General features: G+C 36.2%; 1 protein-coding gene across 2 annotated transcripts in view; it reads right to left on the bottom strand.

Annotated features, from left to right (window-relative positions):
* The window catches only part of COL24A1 (collagen type XXIV alpha 1 chain), a 399,913-nt gene that overhangs the window by 52,911 nt on the left and 332,459 nt on the right, over positions 1-14,543 (bottom strand). For both annotated transcript variants that reach the window (XM_007480591.3, XM_056815400.1), the window contains 2 exons: positions 11,944-11,997; positions 9,974-10,081 (listed from right to left, as the gene is read on the bottom strand). In XM_007480591.3, the coding sequence (XP_007480653.1) occupies positions 9,974-10,081; positions 11,944-11,997 (162 nt within the window). The remainder of the gene's footprint in view (positions 1-9,973; positions 10,082-11,943; positions 11,998-14,543) is intronic.

Genomic DNA, 14,543 nt, shown 5'->3' with positions numbered 1-14,543 from the left:
TATTTACTAGAATTTTGAGATGATATCTTAGTGCCTTAAGAAAGATACAGGTATGGAACAACCTCCAGGAAGTGATGCAGAGTGAAAGGAGCAGAACCAGGAGAACATTGTACACAGAGACAGATACACTGTGGTATGATCAAATGTAATGGACTTCTCCATTAGTGGCAATGCAGTGATCCTGAACAACTTGGAGGAATTTACGAGAAAAAAACATCCACATTCAGAGTAAAATCACCAAAGAAAAATAACTGCTTGGTTACATAGGTTGAGGGGGATATGACTGGGGAGGTAGACCCTAAATGAACATCCTAGTGCAAACACCAACAACATGGAAATTGGTTCTGATCAAGGACACATGTAACACCCAGTAAAATTGCACATTGGCTATGGGAAGGGCAGGGGGAGGGGAGGGAGGAATAGAATATGATTTTTGTAACCAAGGAATAATGTTTGAAATAGACCAAATAAAATTTAATTCTATATATATATATAGAATTAAATTTTATTTGAAAATGTGAAAAAAAAAGAAAGATATAGGGTGGAAATATTGACCCAGTCTGCTTATCCTTTGAAATGATGCCTAGGAATCAGGCAACAGTGAGGCTTTCTGCCAATTTTATCACACAACAAAGAGAATTTGCTAAGGGACAAGTTATGCCATGCCAGAATTCACAAAACTAACCACTTATTCATTGTTAGTGAACTCTGATATTGCAACACTGTGACTTTTTTAAAATTACTTTATTGAAATTGTTTTTCTGTCTCGCTCATTGGAATAACTGGGATACATTCTAGAAGTTTGTGAAACTTCTATGCTAAGCAGAGAAATTTGCTGCTAGGCAAGGTTTGGAAAACTTACTAAATATGATATATTCAGGTCTTTCTTAAGTATCTTAGAATCTCAAACTTGGAGGTGATCCCTGGAGGGTATCCAGCCCATATTCTGTTCATTATTAAGATTGTGCTCACACCAACTTCATAACATAATTGTATACCCTTTTCTTAAAGATAAACTTTGTGTAGAAGTTATATGTTTCTAATTTTTACAATATGGTTCTGTGGTTCCTTTCATGAACATACATGGTTTGTTTGCTTAATTGTAGCAAGATATGAGGGAAGTATTTCTACCAGGTATGAGGCAGTTATTTCTGATGGATTCTGTTGTATCTTGTCATTTTGAGGTACCAGAATGCCGCTCACTCCATTGTATTCTCTGTCAAGCAATAATCATGACAGTTTTGAGTTGGAGTAGACAATCCTATCACATAATTACTTAGATTTATTGTAGTTTCAAATCACTGACTGGGATGCTCACTCATTAACTATAGTTCATTTGGCTGACATTTCAGATGTTCAATCAGATTTTCTATACTTCCCTTATAACTCTAAGGCCACATATGATATTATTCAACATCATGCTTGGCATTCCTCAACTTTCTCACTATTCTTATTTCATGATATAGATGATGAGTTGGGCTTTGATGGGATTATTATTTTTATCATCATCATCTTGTTCTCATCTTTTCAGTGAAGTTCAGTAGGAAAGTAGAGGTACAAGTTGCTATTCTTCTAATCTTTTATTGTTAATTTTTATGCATTAATTTATAGGTAGGTGAAATGACTGTTTTTTTGTATGTGAATTGAGATATCCAGAGAGATGTTCATCCTTTATAGGGTATGGGCAACCAGCTTTGGTATAATTCCACTAGTGGACAGCATTAGAGGGATGATACACATCCTTTCCTGTTCCCATATGATTTTGAGCTCTTCTGTGAGGTCTCTATATATTTTGAGTGTTTTTCTTGCCATGTAGCTTAGAGATTGTGAGTGTTTGATATGGTGATATTTATGAAAACACTTTCATTATTAAATATGTTGATTAAGATCATACCACATGTGAATCATGCCTACTGAATCCTTGGATTGATCTAAGCAAGCCTTGAAACATGCATTTTGAGCATAAATTTTAACAAAGATGGACTGCTTCTATAAAGCAACCTAACTGGCTTATATGAAGCTGAGATACAAAACAAAGTTGTCAGTGTTTCTCCCTTATAGGAATTATAATTCAGTATTCTTAACCTCCTAGTGCCTATATTCATTCTGCTTCACTAGATATTAAAATGCCCACAATATTGCTTATGAATGAAAATAGCATGATTCTTAGGGACTTTTTCCTGTGTCTCGCTCCTATTTCCATATTTTTTATTTTCTTCCTTTCCTATTTTCAGTGGGAACAGAAAAAACTATTCACTGCCATTCATATCATAATTCATGTTTAATTGGGAAAAGGAGTGACATGAGTCCTTGAAAACCATGGGTAAAACTAAATTACTATTTCAGCCAATACTTTTATCTTCCTCCCTAGCCAAATTTTTCATCCTACTCGGTAGACATATTGATAGATTGGAGGCTATTTTTCTCTTAAAGAGATTCTAATGAGCAGGAAAATAGCCAAAATATAAACTAAGGGAGGGAAATGGATAAAAAAGGTCTGGATTATCCATAACCAGTTAATCAGTCCCTGGATAATCAAGAGTTGACTAAATTTATGTAACACACATTTGGCCAAAGTAAATATGCTTCTTTTCCAAATTTTCTCCTAAGAAAAAGGCTACATTACAAATAAAAACTACATGCAAATAAAAGTTGCCATAGCTTGATTTCAGCTCATGGGCCAGAGGACACACACAACCCAGCTGGGATGCAGGGTTTTTTGTGTTCACAATGTGGGCTTGCATGGTGGTCCTGCTGTTTTCTCCTCAGAGGATGCCAAATTTGAATTAGGCTGAGGATAATTTTTTCCCCCCATGAAGGAAATAATCTCCAAATGAAAACCTCAAAATTTTCAGTGTCTCTTTTTGGATGAACATTACATCCTAGACAATGTTAAAGTATTTAACCTGCAAAAAAAGAGTCTAAACTTATCACCAAGAGTTAACTTTACTTCCTTTCCCCAACAACAACAAAAAATGTTTTATTATTTATAGCAATAAAAAATCCTGGTAAGCCTTCATTTTGGATGATGAATGGATTTATGATCTTTTGCAGGGAAATGTTTTCCTTTTCATTAATGATTGAGATGGTACGTATGTGAAAAAGGAGTCCAGCTCAATGAAAACAGCATGGTAGACTCATTTACTACAGATGTGCTAAGTTGATGGCTCAGACTCAAAACACTCTCTTGTGAGGAAGGAAATCCACACCAGGCAAAGGAGATCCTACTCAATGCTACCCTTCAGTTGTGTTCATGTGATGTTGTAAAAAGATGAAAATAACAAGGTGACCATGCCAGGGACGTTTTAACTTTGTTGGCTGCATCTAAAAGGGGCAGAACATTGTTTAGGAAAATCAAGCAATTGCATAAGGCTAGAAACCCCAGAATAAATATTTTTCTCAGTGGAAAAACTCAGCAGGGTGTTTAAAGGTAAGCCAAGAAACACTGTGGTACCATGCTTTAAAAAATGAACCAATGGAACAGTGCCCTTACCCAGCCCCGTGTATTCCAGGGAACTTGGTTTCATTTATAGACTTTGTTGAACCTCATGTTTATTCGTACTTTTACCTTAGTAGCTTCAGGATATCATTCTAAGTAAATTGAATTTCTTTAGAGGCTTGTTAAGCTACCTAATTCCAATTAAGCTACAGAGCAGATTTTAAATGTCCTTTCAGGTATAATATAGAGTTTTCTAAAAGCCTTAGTATGGTTTTATGCTTAATAATATTAACAACAATCGCTAACATTTATAGAGTACTTACTGTGTATCAGGAACTGTGCTAAGTACTTTACAAATTATTATCTCATTTGATCTTAAAATTTGTACCATAAACCACTTTGTAGCATAGAGTTATCTATAGAAAAAAATATATTTACAAAGCTCAACACCTCATTTAGGCCTTGCATTTAGACCAAAGTCCCCAAGAAAATATTTTGTGAATTTTTGTTCTATTGGATACAAATACATCAGTACTCAGAGCAACTCAAAGTGCTACCAATCCTGAGTGCTAAGTTAATTCAACTTGCTATTTAAAAATATTAACAGAGGACAGCTGGATAGTTCAGTGGATTGAGAACCAGTCCTAGAGACGGGAGGTCCTAGGTTCAAATCTGGCCTCGGACACTTCCCAGCTGTGTGACCCTGGGCAAGTCACTTGACCCCCATGGCCTAGCCCTTACCACTCTTCTGCCTTGGAGCCAATACACAGTAATGATTCCAAGATGGAAGGTAAGGGTTTTAAAAAAAAAATATTAACAGTAGCATGGGATGCCAAGACTTGAGAGTTAATGGTTCATTAATAGAAATTCCAAAAAAGGAGCAGCTTAAGGATCCCATAAAGAAGTTTAGGCAAATAATCATTGTATAGTAAGTAATTTCAAGCTTCTCCTTTTTACTAAAGTCAATGAATTTATTGTTCAAAATACATATAGGAAAAGATGTATTGCCCAGAACTTGTCACATAAGAAAACAAATGACTGGTAGCAGAGTGAAGGAGAATAGTTGAGAAACAGAATATTTCCTGCTATCATTCACAGATTGGAACCAACATAAATCTAATATTCAATCCAACTTTTTTATTAAATCAGATTAATTAATATTGATTTTTCCTGGCCCAAAGATATTTATTTCCAGGATTTTTTAAATAGTTATTTCTCTCAAATTGAAATATTTCTAAATCATTAACTCATTGCCTAGATAATGGGCAAAGAAATTTAGAGTTATTTTAGGAGTTATTACCAGGAAAAGATCAATTAGCTTAGTCATCCCTGAAAGGATACAGTGCCTTGCCTTTAATATTTATTCAGGTGAGATTGAATAAATGATTATTGTAAGTCAGTGGTAAAATACTACTTGGTTTGCAAGAATTAATTTGTATTTTTTTAATAACTTTAAAGATCTTATCTACTTATTTGTGGGAAAAGTTGGAGTACCAGTGGTTTGGAAAATTTTTTACATGATATCCTTAATAGAAAGGCAGAAAATTACACTTATTAGGGGACTAGTGTGATAGGTTGGCAAAAACATTGGCCTTGGAACAGAACTGGGTTTGAATGTTGGAATTGCCACTCAATACTTGTGCAGCTTTATGCAAGTCAGCCCTCAGTTTCTTCACCTATAAAATGAGAATGTTGGAAAATATAATCTTCAAGGTCTCTTCCAGGTTCTTGTCTATGGTACTGTCATAATTGATGCTATGGCACCTGCCTTTCCAACATAGCTTAAATGACTTGAATGTGATCATGTAGCCAATATGTGTCAGAGACAGTACTTGAAAGTGAGCCTTCTTCTGGCTCTAAGGTCAACCTTCTCTATTCTTCACCAGGTGGTTCCTCGGTTGACTTAATTAGAGGCAGAATGAACAAAAAAAAAACAATTCTCACTACCATTCAGGGTTGACAATCAGGGATGCCTCATTGGTTTTTTTTTTCTGGTTGGTTTTTTTTTGTCCTTAGAACAGGTCTGAAGGTGGCAGCTGAGTGGCACAATGGGTAGAATGCTAGGTCTGGAGTCAGAAAGACCTAAGGTTCAAATCCAACCTCAGACATTGAATAGCTGGGTGACCCTGAGCAAGTCACTGATAACTGTGTGCCTCAGTTCTTCATCTGTAAAATGAACCGAAGAAGGAAATGGCAAACCATTCTAGCACCTTTGCCAAGGAAATCCCAAATGGGATCACAGTGGCTGAACAACAGAATAAATGATTCTTCCCAATGGAATTATTTGTCGCGTGAAGCAGCCGAGATTTGTTCTGATTTTCTGTACTAAGATTGTCTGTGAAGGCATTGTGAAGAGTTCCTTGGAGTCATCTTCTTAGTCCTGGCTGTATTGTGTGGTGACTGAGGATACAGGTTGACTTATGTGTCTGTTCTCAGGTTTGTTATAATCTAATCTGTTCTGAGTTTAGCTCAAGAAATTTGGTTTGGTCTCCCTGACAAAACCAACCCAAGAATGACCTTCCAGGCTAAATGAGGCTCTAGAAATGATCCAATCTCCTAAATGCCATTTATTTCAGCACCTTTCTGAAAATTTTCCTCTGGGTCATAAATCACTGTGCGATTATCTCCCTTTAAAAACCTCTAGGTTGTTGAATAGGAATCCAGGATTGTCAGGGTAGTTCTGTTGATGGATACTGCTAGGAGCTAGCATCTGACAATGAGCTGCCACATGGCTGCTTTTATGCAAGAACAAATGTTTTAGATTTCAGAAGCCAACTCAATGTTCTCTTTACTTAGAAATTTTTGATCCTTTTTGTGAGAGCCTCCAGGTATCATCGACTGCCAAGAAGAAGCTGTTTGTCACATTGAACTTTTGAATGACCTAATGTGGTAAGTAATTTACTACCCTGATGTGTAGCTAATGTTCTGATGAGTATCCCATATACCAAATAGCTGAAATTCTTCTTCAGCACATAAAATACATGTAAATACACCATGCTGGTTTCTATTGTGCATATCTGGAATACATATCTGGAATGTACTGTCTGTACCCCAGTTGGAATATAAACCACTTCCTATTCCTGATAAAGAAATGTAATTATTTGTGAATACTAATATTTATAATTCCATGTTTGGTTCCATGAACTAGCATTCAGTTATTGCATGAACAACCCCCTACCCACCCACTTGTCCAACCAGAAGAAATCAAAATGATTCTGGGAAGACTGGATTTTTCCTTACTTCACCCATCTGAGTCATATAAGAAACTCTAGCAGCTCAAATATAATAACACAAGAGAAAATGGCCTCATTCTAAGCTCACTTACCAGAGTTTGTCATTGAGTATACAGACTATGACTCCATCTCTGCTCCTATTCAAAAGGACTTATTATTAGAAATATCCAAACAACCACATTTAAAGATTCTCTCTCTCTAATATGAATCAATTATGTGGGACTTAAAGAATAGTTATTGTGGTGTTTCAGTGTTTATTATTACTTTAATTGTGACATTTCAAATGAAAGTCTTCTAAAAATAATTCAATTAAGACAATAGCAATTTCCCTGATATGGATTGCAAAGAGATTGAAGACTATTTTAAGACTAGTGAAAAACTATCAAAGTGAGAACCCAGGTAGAACCTGACTCTAGAGCATTTCTATCTAGAATACAATTATTTGGACCCACTTTCTTAGGCAAATTAGTAATTCAACACAGAAAGAAAGAAAATTCCTTTTGGGTTTGAGGTTAGCTCTAAAAATCTTGGATAAGATTAGCTACCAAATGGATTTGCTGACTGCCTTAAATAAATAACCATCTTTCTAATATCTGGAATAAAGGACAAAATCTCATTTAGATAGGATTTGAGAAGTCATGTAGGACTTCCCATGTCTATACAGGGACCTCTTTAAAAATTTACTGAAGAAATGGTTATTTATACTCTTTTTAAAGATTGCTAGTGGAGGGATCCCTACTTCCCCAAATCATTTCATTGTACTTTTGGATAGTTCTAATTGTTTGGACATTTCCCCCTTATGGTCAAGTGAGATATTTCTCTCTTCAATTTTCAACCATTGTTCATGGTTTAGCTCTCTGTGGCCAAGCAGAACAAGTTTAATCCCTCTCTTACATGATTCAGTAAGTCTTTTCTAGGAGCAGCATCTGCATCCCATTTCCTTCAATGAATATGACATGGTCTCAAGGTCCCTAATTATTTTGTCTACCTTTCTCTTGATTATCAACATCTTTTTTTTTTTTTGCATTTTAAGTTCTTTCCCCAGTTGTCTTTAGCCTCTCTTAATTGTCTTTTGAGTTGTATTTTGAGTTCTTCCAAAGCCCAAGTCCAATTAGCTGTAGTTTCTGTGTTTTTGCTTGATGTGCCTTGATCCTCTCTGTTCCATTTGCTCTTTGTTCATTGCCTGGATAGAAGCTGTCTATTATAATTTCTTTGTTCTTTTTATGTTATTTACTCATATTTCCCACTTCTTTTCCCCCTGTAGTTTCCTGTAGTCTTGCTCCTCTCATTATGTGCTGGATCTGTGGGTTTGGACTGTTCTGTCCTGAAGGGGCTTCTTCTCTGTTCTGCTGATTGATCAGGTTAGTCAGATCTTTCCCAGCTGACAGCAGAAAATGAAAAGGAGCTGGGTTTCCCACCCTGTTGTCAAGGTTGTTGCCTGTAATTTGTTGCAGCTTTTGCCCTTGGAGCTTAGTCAGCAAGGCTCTCAGATTAGTCTGTGGGGGAAGGGTGTTGGAGCTTGAGCTTCCCTGCCCTCTGAAGGCTTCTTATCTGTCCTATTGATGAGATTGATCCAAGGCAGAGGAGTTGATCTACAAGCTGGATGTGCCCTTAGGCCAAAACCTCCAGAAAAAGGGGGGTGGCAAGATAGAGCATCTTGGCTGTGACTAGGCTGCCTGTTCTGTCTTTCTCCCCCAGCTGCCTTTATGTTGCTTGTGTTCTATGCTCTGAGCCTGGCACAGCTTTGCTGGCAAGGTTCTCCCTCTGGACTAGCTGCTTTGCCTGCCCAGAGATTCCAGTTACTGCTGGAGGCTCAGCACTATAGGTGGGGGAGGAGTCCTGGGACCTTCCTTCTTCCTTTCCCTTAAACCCACGTGTTCTAGAATTCAGGCTTTTTGGGGGTGTACCTTTTAAGTTGGGTCCAGGAGGAGGATTCCTTAGCTCTCTCTTGTTGTTATTTTGGTTTTCAGTCCCCTGGAAGCATTGTGCTTTTGATTTGGTGAGGAAGGGTTTATGGAGGTATAAACTACTGCTATCTCTAAGCCGCTATCTTGACTCCACCTTCCAATTATCAACATCTTTTGAAAAAAACATGGTGCCAAAAACTGGGTTGACTAATCTAGATCACCAGGACTATCCTCTTCTATGTTCTGGATGTTATGTCTCTCTTGATACAATCTAGAATGATATTAACTTTTTTTGAATGCCACATCATACCTTGACTCACTTGAGTATGCATACCAATAAAATTTTCAAATCTTTTAAACTATTCCACAGACACATTGTTCTTTGTCTCACCGCATCTTATTTTTGCTAGCATGATTTTTGATTTCAAGTGTAGGACTTTACATTATTTCCAAATTAATTTCATACTACTATGTTTTTTAGTCCACCATGCTAACCTACTGCGCTCTTTTTTATTTGAATTTTGAATCCAATATGTTTGCTTTCTCTCCCAGTTTTGCATTATCTATGAAAATTATGTTGTGAAAATTTGAAAATCATGCCATTTCTGTCTTTGCCAAACCATTGATAAAAATGTAGTACAACTAAGAGCCAACCACGGATTCCCAGGGCATTCCATTAGAGGTTTTCCTTCTACTTGGCATTAAACCACTAACTTAGAAGAGTTAACAAGGGCAAAGATTTGCATTGTCATCAGGAAAATTCCATGAAATTAATAGGAAAGAAGCAGGAAATTTATGGAAATGGTATCATATTGGTTTTTGCTAAAAAACAAAATGTACATGAAATATTATATTAGTTGGAATACAGAAAGGAAAATGTTGGGAAGAAAGAAGGAAGCTATGCTATTACACCAAATTGAATGAACACTGAGGAAATCTTTGCACAGTCCAAAGCACCAAAAGTATGAAAATGAAAGGAAAATGATTTTTGGCAGAACTCATTTAAAATTTTTGCCCTGATCCAAAGTGTTTCCATAAATAGTCTAAGTAGATAAAACCCAACATGGCCAGGTTGAGTTGCCCCTTAATTTCTTATTTTAGCATTCTTACTCAAATTTTTATGTAGGCCAAATGGCATAAATTATTTTGGGGGGAGGTATTATATAGTTATATATCCTGGATAATGTTCCCTTTGACCTTCTCTAGAAATTAACTTTATATCACCCTATATGGGTATCCAGAAATAACTATTAAAAGATTAATTAGTTTAATCTGAAATGGTGCCAAAGCAAAGAAATATAGATTAACATGTTTATTCTTTAGTAATGGAACCCTTGTACATAAGTCTTAATAATAATTTTTTAAAAGGACAAAGTGATAGCTAAATGACTCACAGGAAGTCCCGGTCTTCCCGGTAGCCCAACTTTTCCAGAGTTTCCAAGGATTCCTTCTGCTCCATGATATCCTGGCTCACCTTTTTGTCCAGGTGGGCCCATGAGTCCCTTGACAATTCAAATAATCAGGTTATAGATAGACACAGTACAATTGACTAGATGCCCTTATTTTATATTCATTAATGGTGCAGTTTATTTGGGTAGCTCTGTCCCATGACAAATCCCAAATCTTCCCAGAGAGCTAGTAATGAATTGGGAAATTATGAAATGAATTCAAAAGATCTAGTTTCTGTCATGAGGCTTCCCTAACCAAGAAATGTTATGCTAATTAACAGGGTTTTATTTAATTCTTTCAACTTTGATACTATTTGCCTGATAATTCTACTAATACAAAGTCTATGTTTTAACCTCCTGTGGAAAACCATAATGGCTATCCGTTATAGTTTAGCTGGGATACCTGCCAAGAGGCATTCTTTCCCCATTCCTAGAAGAATCTTTCATCTCCATCCTTCAGGATCTTTCTTCTGTGAAAGATTCCTTGGTTCTCCCATCTGAATGCATTCTTTCCTCCCTCACATTTTCTTTGGTCTTTTTGTTTGGGATCTTTCCTTTGTCTTCAACATCTACTCCCTATCTTGTGTCCTTATATTATGTGTATCTGTGTACATATTGTACTTTCACCCTCTTGCCCTTTACTCCTGAATAATGGAACCTCTTTGAGGTCAAGGACTATGAAAGTTCTATCTTTATATCCTCAGTATCTAGCACAGAACTTAAGAACTACTTGCTGAACTGGATTAGATTCTTCATTTTTAGAAATTAATTCCTTGCGGGGCTATGCCTCTGATCCTCAGAATTTAAGAAATCAGATCTATTTCTTACTGTCCTTTTGGTTCAGACAGATTAAAAGAATAAGGGAATGGTCTATCAATGTCAACATTTCGCTGTAGCTCTAATGTAGCCTATACTTTTTTGGATCTAAGTTTATTATTCTTTTTCTTAAATACTTTCCTACAGATCTGTTCACGGGGCAATCTACGGTTACATCTAGCCTTTGGCTAAGGCAGATGGGTAGGAAGTCTTTACTGAGCCAGTCAATACACATCTGTTTGGCCAGAAGAGGTTATTGGCGGTTAATGTGAAAATCATCTTTGCTTTGTGAGAGATTAGAAAATGGAAGGAATTTATTTCCTAGCCCACTCTGTCTTATTTGCTGGGGAAACAAGAAGTTGAGACCTCAAATTCAAAATCCATCTTGTGTCTCCAGCATGTTATTACCGGACATTTTTGTTATTTAGTACTATGAAGAAATTTCAGGTCTTGACTCCCTGTCTTTACCCTACACCCTCCCCTAGTCATAAGTTCTCTGCTTTGCAGGCAGAGTAAGGACAAAGTGATTGTATACCTTATGCAAGGTTCAAAAAATTATGCCCTTGGATCTTAATTGTCTTTCACTGCACTAACACATGAGATAATAATACAAAATAAATGGTATGTACCATAGAGCAGAATTTTCTAACATATAAAATACATACACTTATAAAAAAGTTTTATTTAAAAATCAGTCCTCCTGACATTTGCCACATTGATCCCTAGAAGGTTATCTTCATTCCTCTGGCCTGGTCCTTATTCTGCTCCAAAGGATGGTTCTTATAGTCTTTCTGTCATATTAGCTAATAGATCTTCTCTAGATAGTACATCACATAATACTATGATGAGCCAATCTTTAGGTGACAATTAGATCCTTGGGATTCTTGTCTCTGTGTTCAAAAGGCAAACCTCTCTTTTCAAAGAGACCATCTTTCTAGGCAAGGAGGCCACATATTGACCTGTCTGAATTTTTACCTACATAATTCCCTCACAATATAATTTTGTAAGGATGTTATAGTTGTCATTCCATTTTTCTGCTATTCTGAAATTATCATCTTTATTTGGAAACAAGAGATCAGTGAGAAAGACTTGCTACTTACAGGAATCCCAGGTTTCCCAGATGGACCAGGTGCTCCTTTCTTCCCTTTAGGACCCTAAAAATGTCAAGCATAATTATCAATTGGTTAAAAAAAAGAATAATTGAATAAATGAAGAGCTCTGCTTAGTGCTTCAGGAGGTCTAAGCTCTCTTCTCAACTTTACTACTAACTAGCAGGGACAAGCCACGTCCTCTTTGGACCTCAGTTTCCTCATCTGTAAAACAAAGGGGTTGGATTGAGGTCTTTTCCAATTCTGACATCCCGCGATCCTAAGAAACTCAGCTGAAAGGAAATCGAACAGATTGTTTTATGTGCATGATTTCATGCTGAATTTCTTTTCCATCCTTGGCATTGGCCTCCCAAAGCAAAAAAAAAAAATTACCTTTTCCCACTCTGTTTTTCTTGTATTTGACAATTTAAGGGAAAAAAAATCTAATTATCCGTAGAATTTTTCTTTCCTTTTGAATGTTGGGAGGCTTCTAATTAAAATGGTTTAAGTAGCAGCTGGCCTGTCAGGATAGTAAAGGTCTTAGTTTGCCCTCACAAATTATGCCATTGCTCTGACAACATTCTTGTTGACTTTTAAAAAAGATAAAGTGGGCGATACATGGCCATTTCAACAGTGTTTCTCATCATGCTTGTCAAAAACAACCAGGACAGCCCTAGTGTGGGGGGAAGAGCACTGCGCCAGCAATGAAGAAACTCAGCTTCAAGTCCCAGTTCTCTCACTAAGTAACTTTTGCCAGTCACTTAACTAAATTGAGCCTCCATCTATGAATTTCAAAGGTTCCTATTTGTTCTTTTATGATTCCAACAGTTGCAAAATATATTAATAAAGCAACGAATAATAAGAATTACAAAGAGTTAGCATTGCTTCATCAATAATAATAATAATGATAATTGCTAGCATTAATATAGTACTTTATGACTTTATATGTATTTTCTCATTTGATCCTCATAACCTTGCAAAGAAGGGAAAAAAAGAAGGAGGGAACAAAAAAAAACTATCATTTAATAAGTGTCTCCTGCCAGGCACTGTGCTAACTACTTTACAGATATTATCTCATTTTATTCTCACAACAAACCTAGGAAGTGGGTGCTATTATGATCCCTATTTTACAGATGAGGCAACTGAGGCAGACAGAGATTGAGACTTGCCCCTGTTCAAACAGCTAAATTTGGTAAATAAGTGCCTGAGGCAGAACTTGAATTCATGTCTTTCCAAGTACAAATCTAGAGCTCTGTCCATTGCACTACTCAATCCATTCAACAATAGATTATTCCAGAGGAACCTTACCTCCATTTTTTGGACATTATTATTAAAATGGCAGGTGAGGGGAATAATGTCAATATAGTTTACCCAGATTTTAGTGAAGCATTTAAAAAAAGCAAAAAAGGTTAAATATAAAGTATTATATTTAGGTTTAAAAAGTCAGACAAGTACAGGATAGGAAAGGCAGGACTAAAGAGGAGTGTATCTGGGGGGAAAAGATCTAGATGTTTTATTTATTTTATTTTATTTTTTGAAAAATCATATGATTATTTTTAAATTTTTATTTATTTTAAAAATATTTTTCCATGTTTCCATGATTCATTTTCTTTCCCTCCCCTTTTCTCTCCTCCCTCCTAGAGCCAACAGGCAAGTCCACTGGGTTGTACAAATGTTAAGATCTGGATGTCTTAGTGGACTTCAAGCTCAAAATGAGTGCCTGACAAACAGAAGGCACTTAATAAGGGTTTGGTGATTATTTGCTTACTTTAATAAATAACTTTGCAAAAGGTCAAAGAGGTATTGAATAATAAACCCAGATATCTGGACTCCAATTCCTGTGCTTTGTCTATATCCCCAACCCATCTTTGAAAATAGGTAGGGGCAGGGCAGCTATGTGGCTCAGTGGATCAAAAGCCAAAGCCTGGAGAATGGAGATCCTGCATTCAAATCTGGCCTCAGACCCTTCCCAGCTGTGTGACCCTGGGTAAGTCACTTGACCCCCATTGCCTAGCCCTTACCACTCTTCTGCCATGGAACCAATACACAGAACTGTTTCAAAGAGAAAAGGTAAGGATTTAAAAATAAATAAAACAAGTAGAAATAAATCAGGCAGATAGAAGAGAAAGTAATGCTTACTTGGGCTTTAAAATGATAGATTCTTATAAAGCAACATGAATAGCTCCCTTTTGCACAATATTTAATAGTTTATACAGTTCTTTTTCTTATAACTCTCTCAGGAAGTGCAAGTTTTATCATATCATTTTTTTCAAGTAAGAAAAGGCTGAGAGTTAAACATATTGAAAAAGTAGATAGAGCCGGAATTGGAATCTATGTTATTTTCCCCTAGGTAATTAATTTTCTCTCATTAACTGAGATAACAGCTGACCTTTATTAAAGTAAATTAAAATTTAGTACTGGGTAGAACTGATCTATTTGCCAGTTCACTTCAGATCTAGCAAGATGAAAAGAATATTTATTGCTATATGAAGTGTTAGAAGATGATTGATTGGGTTGCTGTCACTGAAAATATACAAGCTATTACTTAACTAATACAAAAGAATTAAAATAACCTTTGCTTAAATTTTTTTTTAAACCCCTACCTTCTGTCT

This window comes from Monodelphis domestica, chromosome 2 (assembly GCF_027887165.1).
Source record: "Monodelphis domestica isolate mMonDom1 chromosome 2, mMonDom1.pri, whole genome shotgun sequence".
Classification (NCBI taxonomy): domain Eukaryota; kingdom Metazoa; phylum Chordata; class Mammalia; order Didelphimorphia; family Didelphidae; genus Monodelphis; species Monodelphis domestica.
This window is presented reverse-complemented; position numbering and strand designations above follow the sequence as displayed.